Source organism: Podospora pseudoanserina, chromosome 5 (genome assembly GCF_035222485.1).
Source record: "Podospora pseudoanserina strain CBS 124.78 chromosome 5, whole genome shotgun sequence".
In the NCBI taxonomy this organism is placed as follows: domain Eukaryota; kingdom Fungi; phylum Ascomycota; class Sordariomycetes; order Sordariales; family Podosporaceae; genus Podospora; species Podospora pseudoanserina.
The window spans coordinates 581,282-590,565 of NC_085924.1; the positions used below are offsets into that span (position 1 = coordinate 581,282).

Genomic DNA, 9,284 nt, shown 5'->3' on the forward strand with positions numbered 1-9,284 from the left:
GTCTCTAGGTGGAGTGGACGAGGCTCAGTTTTCAACTATCACTTTTTCTTCATCTTGTTGGTCGAAGCCTGCTGCTGTGCCCCTGCCAAGCCATCCCATTCAATATTTCCATACGACTTACGGATAGACAAGGTATATGGTAAACGAGAAGATATGCGCTGCGCCACCTCAACACGTCGGTTTGTCGGCAGACTCGGTAGCCGTGCCGAAACAACCCAATTCTTTTTTGGCCTACACTACGACGCTAGCCTCGTCAGGCGTTGTGTCAGCATGCCACTGGGAATTTTACCACATAATGAAAATATCTTCTTAGCTGGCAGCATTTTCCCGGCGATCACACTGTTGACGGGAAGCTGAGGAAGTTCAGTACCCACAGTGTCCTCGTCCCGTCCACTGGGCATTGTCAACAGGGATCTAATCCGCCTTGAGACCAACCAACCGGGAAGGAAACGGTTCACAGAACAGTAGATAGGTCTGTCAAAGATTTCGTTCGGATCCGGCCGCTATGGTCGCATTGTCTCAAGTGATACACTGTTCTGTGCCTAATGTAACTTCAATCCCATGTCGCGGCTATACAGTTACTATGTTGGTTCGTTATGTATGGCTATGCATGGCTCTTGTTCCAATCGTCCTATTAAGATTGGGTATGGAGTCATGTATATCCACTTGTAGCTGCATTGAGGGCCTAGCCTCGGCGGACTATGAATGGCTTCAAGGCTCAGTCCTTGGAACAATGAGACTCTGCGTTGACATCCGGCCAGAAGAGAGCTTGTCCAGTCCTGCTGGTTTATATAATGAGCTGAAATCCTTCGGTATCTCGGACCTGAAGACTTGTCCACCAGGCTCTCTCTTCAATCCGAGTCCACCAGCCAACCGGGTCATCATCTCTACTCAGTCACCATGCTGTCTTCTGCATACGCTCTGGTTCTGGCCGCCGGCCTTGTCACGGCTGGGACTACTGGCAGACATGCACCTTTGTTGGAAGCACGCGATGGCCCATTGCCATCGCTGCCCTACGACCCCAAGACGTCGAGTTACTGCACCTGGTGGGCTGATGTCAGGTCGGCTACCACCTGCGACGCTATTGTCAGCGAGAACTTTATTTCCCTGGCTCAGTTTAAACAATGGGTAAGTCTTCTGAAGCAGCACTTTGGGCTGAGTTAGTCCCTTACTTGTTCGGAGACCTTTGCTGACTTGTTTGCTAGAATCCTTCCCTCTCTGCTACTTGCTCGGTAGAGGTCGGGAAGTCGTACTGTGTTGAGGCTTACGGCGAACCTGCGCCGGGTATCACTTCGACCAAAGCGGCAACCACCACCACTCCGTCCTTATCTACCGTTGTTCCTCCAGTGACCACTACGACACCCGGAAACGGCATCACCACACCCACTCCCACCCAGGCCAGCATCGTCAACAACTGTGACGCCTTCCACTTTGTCACGGCCGGTCAAACATGCGAGACGATTGCCTCTCTATACCGTATCTCCCAGGATCAGTTCAAGGCATGGAATCCCAATGTTGGCGCGTCATGCACCGGACTCTGGGCCAATGCCTATGCTTGCGTGTCTATCATCGGCCATGAACCGTCGCCCACCACACCCGGGAATGGCATCGCCACCCCCACGCCTACTCAAGCCTCCATCGTGAACAACTGTGACGAGTTCTACTTCGTCGCAGTTGGTGACACCTGTGAGATTATTGCGGCAAAACATGGTATCACCCAGGCTCAGTTCCTCAGCTGGAATCCGAGCGTGGGCTCAACCTGCACTGGACTCTGGGCCAATGCCTACGCCTGCGTCTCCATCATCGGCCACACCCCGACTAAGCCGAGCACCACCACCAGCGTCGGCAACGGTATTGCCACCCCGACGCCTATTCAGCCGAATATGGTGAACAACTGTGACTCGTTCTACAAGGTCAAGTCTGGAGACACGTGCGCCACCATCGCCGCCTCCAAAGGCGTCACCGTGGCGCAACTGACCACTTGGAACCCCTACGTCAAGTCCGACTGCAGTCTCCTGTGGCTCGACTACTACGTTTGCATTTCCATTGTCGGACACACGCCCACGCCCGTCAACCCAGGCAATGGCATCCAGACACCCACCCCTTACCAGAGCGGTATGACCACCTCGTGCAAGACTTTCCACTTCGTCCAGTCTGGTCAGACCTGCCAGACCATCACTCAACGCTACGGCATTACCCAGGCCAACTTTGTCAAATGGAACCCGGCAGTCAAAAACGACTGCACTGGCATGTGGGCAAATGCCTATGTTTGCGTTGCTGTCCTCTGAATAAGGGGCGCAGTCAATAAATGTTAGGATTGTAGCTATGTATATCCACTGTTAAGAAAGCATCAGTGGCATGTAGATGATCGGATGGATGAACAGAACCTTGATCCCATATGATGCTGTGCTTTGGTTGCGCGTGATTCTGTGTTTCGCATGTACCGTGAATAGATCTCTTATGGAATGCCCTGTGAACCTGAAAATGAACATGTTCAAGTGATGTCAAGTTTGAAGTGGCACTTACAGCCGTGGTTCGCTCTCAAAAAGGGAGCGATGTCACGGCGGACGGCGACGCTTGATTAACCTGCCTAACTGAAGGTGGCTTGGCGGCGCAGACGCTTGGGCCACCGCGTCGTTTTACTGGCAAGGCATATCCGTATATAGTGGGTGGACGGCTTGCCCTTTCTCCAACACTGTTAGCACGAACTCCACCACCAACCAACCATCCCTGGAACCACAATCCCAGATACCACGCTCTCGATTTGTGGTAGGACTCTACAGTCCACAGTTTACCTTTTTTCAACGGACTCTCCAAAATAAAGGGAGCCCTTTCTGTATCCACAAGCAACGCTCACAACCTACCATGTCCGAAATGGCCAGCCCAGTGTCGTTAACCACCCTCTCAACCGAACTCCGCCACAAAGTCCTAGCCTCTGTGATTTGGACATCAACAGCAACGCTCTATAATCACCTCGACCTATTCTTCCAAGATCCTCGGGTCCGGCTCCGCGATGACTGGGACATATGGGTACCAACCACACCACCTCAACCACCCGCTCTGTCACTCCTCTTGACATGCCGGACCCTGCGCTATGACGTCCAGTATCTATTGAATTCATCCACTGCCCAATCCCACCCCTATGAGATTGACGTCGTCTTCATTGCCAAATGCGGACTTTTCCCAACCTGGGTGTGTTGTCCACTCCCTAGCCAGATCAACCTCGATACTCTCCAGGCGTCATTCCGCATAATGGACGTGGAGGATATCGACGACGAGGTACCAGCAGGAAGGCAGGGGGAGTTCTTAAGCCGTTACCGCGGTGTATCGTCTGACTTCGATGCAGACAACTACCCAAATCCTCCTCCCGGCTCATGGAACTTCTATCGCCTGTTAGCGTCCTTCCTGGCCTTGGGGCCTCGGGGCCTGACCTCTCCTGCTTATCAAAGAGAAAATCGCGGCTGTCTTTCAAGAAGCAGATACTCACTCCAACATCTCATCATTAGCGTAACATCTAAGGAGGAAACTGAAATGGATGACGAAAGACGGGAGCGAGCAAGTGGACCAAGGCGGTTCTTACTTGACCACAATTCCGACCTGCCTTACGGAGGCTCGAGAGAAGATGAAGTTTTTCCAGGGCCGCCTGACAATTCTCCATACACATGGACAGGCCCCACCGAGTTGGAGACCGTTAGAGGGATGTATGGCCACGCGGGCCGTCTCACCCTCGGACACGCCGACCGCTATGGCTTGTACCTTGCCAACACCCTCTGGGCCCTGCTTGACTTCAAGTGGCTCTCACGAGGCTTCGGTCTTATGGTGTACGAAAGCATCCTTGACGACATTACCTTTTACGTCGACGGGAAGCCAAGACCTCACTTTGGCATGGACGACTTGCTTTCCCTGGAACCCCTAAAGCACCACAGCTTGACACCGGAGGCCGCAGCCGCCCTTCAAGTCTGGAAGGAGTGGGTAATGAAGTGGAGGAGTAAGCTACGGGAGCGTAGTATGTTGGATGAACCACGCCCGAGTTTTGCTTTTGTGAGATACTTGCCGGCATCGATGGCAGATCCTAATGAGTGCCCAGATTCAGACTCGGATTCTATGTCCGGCTCAGACGTATAGTTTACATCTCTCGTAGTAATGAAATGAACGGCCAAAAGGGCTGGTATTTAATTGTTTAAAGCCTATCACGATGTTTAAATACCTTCTACTATATTTCCGCTCGCTTTTCAGATGTCCTAAGGCCTATCCACTATCTTCAAGTCGTATTAACTATCTTTGATGCTTGTTGACTATCTTTAAAGGCCTACTGAGTATGTTTTAGGGCCCTTGCTTCGCTTGTTGTCACACGTCAACCACTCGCAGCCTGGAGCACAGCCAACAACACAGTTAACTGAAACCTCTGAGCCAGTCGTTGGGAAGTGAAATAAGCAACAGGCTACAGGCGGCAGCAGCAGAGGGATGTGCTGGATTTGGCAGATACTTAAGGTCATCACAAGCACGGACCACAGTGAGAGAGATAAATACATGAGCAGAAGAGCAGAGCAGTGGGATGAAAAGATCCCTCATGAAGGATCTTGAGGCCACTGTAGATTATTAAAATGAATTGAAACTATGTTGTTTCAAGCCCTGAACACCAGCCCTTGTCACACCGGTATCCTGCCGTACGCTCGTGTGCGCGGGGTCGCCATGTCGTCAGTATGATGAATGTGCCGGGCACCTGAACCTGTCTGCATCTTACTGTTGGCTTCCAAATGCCAAGTCGCCCGAGGCCAAGGTGGACAACGAGGGTAGCGAGCGTGACGACGCGGAGCCGGCCGATGCTGGCTGCCCCTGCAGACGCCCTACAGCCAAGACCGGATCGACTTCCAGCGCGTTGTTGGTGGACATTGCTATACCAATCTCAAAGCGGACCACCGCCCTACCTCTCCTCAGATTTTAGATGACAAGAGGAGAGCAGAATGGGATGTGTCCTGCCGTACCACCGCAAGGGGTGGAGGGCCGGGCACGCACACCCACACTGCCAGACGAGAGCACTGGCGAGCTCGAGCCGGGCGGATGCCGAGCCACGCCTTCAACCCCAAAGTCCATGCGGCGCCGCCTCTGGTCGTGGGGTTAGTCCGCAATCTGGCAGCTGCCGCCTCTCTCAGCATCGTGATCACCATGACGATAGCGATCAGGCGAGTGACCCAGTGCAACGTTATCCTCTCGTTCCGGACGACAAAGGAGAGCAGGATGAGGATGGTTCTGTTATGCAGTTACAAACACAGGAGGATCGGGCAAATATACTGAGGTTGTCAGAGGATGAGAGCAACAACGACCGTGAGATGGCTCATACCGAGCTGGCTATGCAGCCGTCCGCCAGTAAGGAGCGGGTCAACCTTTAGCAAAACATCGGTCATCGTCGACGTCGACGACGTTGCGATACCGACGGCGAGGAGGACTGCTACCCTATTGTGGGGAGTGACGCCAAGCAGGGCAATGATGAGGATATCATCCGGCCGCCATGAGGGAAACGCCGCAAGGTAAACACTTTAGCCCCTATAACCCGCAGAAAAGCGCCCAAGCGGCAGATATGTCTGCGTCGCACCGACTTCCCATCGCTACAGGCTCAAACACCACCAACCCAAGGCTTAATGCGCCGCCAAAGTCAGCGCAGCATTTCTAAGCCGCGATCTTCAGGGGGTCCGCTTCGGAAGAGAAGACAGTCGATGCCGCTTTCGCAAGCTTTGAGAAATGGCCACTGGAAGCGGTTCTCAAGCGGTCCTCAAGCACGTTTGGGTGGACGGGGTAGCGACTTTTCAGGTGGAGTTCTCGTGCAATCCTTGTACGAATCACGGACGAAATGACCGCGTACCAGAAGGCCCGCGGCGCAAGTCACTAGCAGAGAGGACTTCCTCGATAGGGCGCGCTCTGCCTTCAGGAGTTGTCTCCATAGCCGAAGAGATTCGAGGAGACGAGTATTTTCAGGTCGAGGCGATTCTGGACTCACGACGAAGAGGAAGGCGGATGGAGTACCTGGTCAAGTGGGAAGGGTATAGGCACGAGCATGATAGTTGGGAACCTGCTGCGCATTCCGAGAAATGTCCCGAGATGCTGCAGCAGTTCCGCCAGAGGGCGGGATTGTCCATGGCCCCTTCCATGTAAACTTCGGGTGGAATTTGAGTATCTCATACCTCAATTTGTTAGAATAGGGTAGATATTCATCTATCTGTACCTCATACCACATCTGAACTTGTTTCTCCCAGCTGGGTATAACTATCTTGCATTGCTGCAACTGCGTCATACCTGGAAGATGGATATTCCGTTGTTTGTCGTGGCCGATGACCGACGACGGCCAATTTTAGAGAAGTGGCAAGTGGTATCGATCAGAACCACGTTGGTGGCGTAAAGTAAATGGTATAAAGCAGATATGGCTCCCAGGCCCTCCACTTAAGCTGAGATGTTAAAATATATAACATTCTAACGATTACAGAAATCCATCACCCCGTAAAATCAAACCGAAAGAACGCCATTTGGCCAGAGGCATGTCCTAAGATAAGTGTTTGACCATGAACCGCCACACATGTTGCCCGATAGTCGGCGGGAAGCCAAAGAACGCTCTTCCCATTTTTTGTGACCCAATCGTCGCCGACGAAGAGAAAACTGCTGGCGAGTTTTTGGTCTCCAGAGCTGCTTGAAGCGTCGTAGTTTACGGTTATGCTTAGCAGCCCTCGGTCTGTCTCGAGACATTGACCATTCCTGGAGAACGCCACTACCGAGACCGAGTGGCTATGCCCCTCGAGCGTCTGCTGGTGCGCACCCCAGCGGTCTCTAATGCCAATGATCATTTCGATAAAGGACAGCCATTCCTTCCAATACCGATTTCTGATATCGTTTAAAGTCGGACTTGAACACGAGCGCGGAGCCATATATCTGTAACGGGGACCGCTCTATGATCGATCTGTGACTGAATACAAACTTCTCTGCGTCTTTCAACAGCTCAATCAGGCGAGGGTTAATGCCCGGTTGCGACTGATAGGATTTAGTAACCTGACAATAATACGGCACTATCAACATACTTGAGCGGCATGCAGAATCTTTCTTATCGAGAGCAGTCCACTAGAAAGTTGTCCTATGAGAGCCAAGCTCTCAAGCCAGCGGATCTGGATCAGGAGGCGTCATATTCTCCGGTTTGAAGCCGAGGTCGAGGTCGTACATGTTGCGTCTTAGCATTGAGGACATCGCATTAGTCGAGCGTCTGACAATCTCGTTCTGCCCTTGAGCGGGCCCAAGCCGACAAGGCTGCGGGAGCTGAATTGTGAGCGCCACAGCTGAGTTGGCAGCGGCTGAGACAAGCAGATGTAAACGAAAGCATAGAACTTTATTTATCTATCTATTTCTTTTCTCAACTTTTCTCGCTTTCACCACGGGCCTATCTCACCTCTGCCGACTCGAATACTATGTTGCATCCACTGCATCTGCTCGGCAACCTGAGGCGCCATGGGAAGAAATCAAGTCCGCGGTACACTCCCAGATATTTAGGATGGGTGGCCTTTATAATGTCAACCAAATGCGCTCAGGCCCGTAGTTTAACACCGTGGACCGTCTCTACATGGTTCTTGGAATGGTTCAAGTACTTGAACTCCAGTGCTTTCCCCCTCCACTGAGGGTAGTTGCACGACATCTGCTTCACGCCGCCTAGCTGTTGCCCGTGCTTCCTATCGAAATGGTCGTACATCACCGCCGGTCGACTGTACTTGAACCTCATTTCCCCGTGAGACAAGGTTTCATCTCCGATGCAGCGTGGGCATTGCTTCCTGTCCAGGAGGAGCGGAAAGGGGTCCGGCCCGAGAGACTCTTCCACCGCAATATTCGCCTGCGCCCTCCGCCGGATACGACTCCGCTTTACGGTCTCCCGTTTGTCGCACAGGACGACCATTAGTTCGGCCGCCTAGATACGGAGCTTAAGCAGCTCTTTAGAGCTTAAGTTATTTAACTAAGTATAAAGAATTTAGGTAAACTAGGTACGCTCAAGTATATATAGGTCGATAGCCGGCTTAACGTTAATTTGTTTTTTACGTATCGGTATTAATATCCTAAGTCGGGCGGTTATAAAAATAGTTTTCCCGGTAAGCTTACTAAATAATTTTTTTCGTTATACCTCTTTAACCACGATTAATTTATTTAATTCTCGAGTCCGGTCCTTCTTTTTAGAATCTTCAGTCAGGTATTAATCCCCCATAAACTTTACTTTTTCCGCTTTTGATATAATAACTTATGAATCGGATAGTATGAACTTTAAACCTAATTAAAGACTATATTTTTATTTACGTAGGAATTATATATAATATTTATATATAAAAATTTTTATAAGTAGTCTGTCTTCAGTTAATCTATTTAAAAATATGTTTTAAAGTAAAATTTAACTTTCTTATTAATATATATACTCTTAAAAGTAATTTATTTTAAGTTGTAATATATTATTTAATAGCAGATACTATAAAAGGTACTATTTATATATTATTAAAATAAAATCCGAATATTTTTCTCTTAGATGTCTTCCTGAATTTAATTGCTTGCTAGCTTTTATCTTGGATGCCGTAGCTCGTTCGCTCTTAGCTATAGCGATTGCTGCTAGAGTGGTTCTTACCGACAACTGTTAAAATACAGCTTTTGTTTGTGGATTTTACAGTGTATCTGAGCCCTGTATATTATAGGGCCTCAGAGGCAATACGATGGCTTGAATCAGCAGTGTTTAGGGACTGCGGTTGCCGGAGCGGAGGCTCGGCCTCCGGAAGCAATCCGAGGTCCCGGAAGGCCGAGCGCTAAGGCCGGTGCCCTGCAGTGGTCAAACGGTAGCGGCAACGTGGCCTGTAACGTGGCCCCTAACTTTATATTTGGTTAGCGCATTTAGTGGGCGTTCGGGCCCGGGAAACGCGCGTTCAGGCCCGGGAACGGAGCCACCCTCGGGAAGCAAGTAAGAGGCCGATGGCCTATAAGACCTCTGCCTCACACCCTATCCACTGTGGTATTTTTTAGTCTATAAGGTTCAATCAATATACTGGTTCACCACACTCATCAGTGCCTCACAAGCCTATATTACAGTGATTCTCTTCTATATATTACAGGGCGCCGCCCCTGTAATCCTCCTTCCTTCAGTGCCACGGCAACTGTCGAATGCTGCAGTCAAAGTCTTCTTCGCTCTCAGTGTACTGCGCCGATAGCTATTTGAGCCTATATTTACAGGCCTCAATAGCACCTACTTCAACAACAACTATTATTTTAAAGGAGCGAAATCC

At 50.6% G+C, this 9,284-nt stretch overlaps 2 protein-coding genes across 2 annotated transcripts; both read left to right on the plus strand.

The window, feature by feature from the left end:
• Positions 1-900: 900 nt before the first annotated feature.
• On the plus strand, positions 901-2,288 carry QC764_0074210 (uncharacterized protein; the record flags this gene model as incomplete). The annotated part of the gene is made up of 2 exons (XM_062940682.1): positions 901-1,128; positions 1,206-2,288. The coding sequence occupies 2 exons, from the start codon at positions 901-903 to the stop codon at positions 2,286-2,288; spliced, it is 1,311 nt and encodes a 436-aa protein (XP_062798546.1).
• A 577-nt stretch (positions 2,289-2,865) lies between these two features.
• On the plus strand, positions 2,866-4,125 carry QC764_501550 (uncharacterized protein; the record flags this gene model as incomplete). The annotated part of the gene is made up of 1 exon (XM_062947414.1): positions 2,866-4,125. The coding sequence occupies one exon, from the start codon at positions 2,866-2,868 to the stop codon at positions 4,123-4,125; it is 1,260 nt and encodes a 419-aa protein (XP_062798547.1).
• Positions 4,126-9,284: the final 5,159 nt, after the last annotated feature.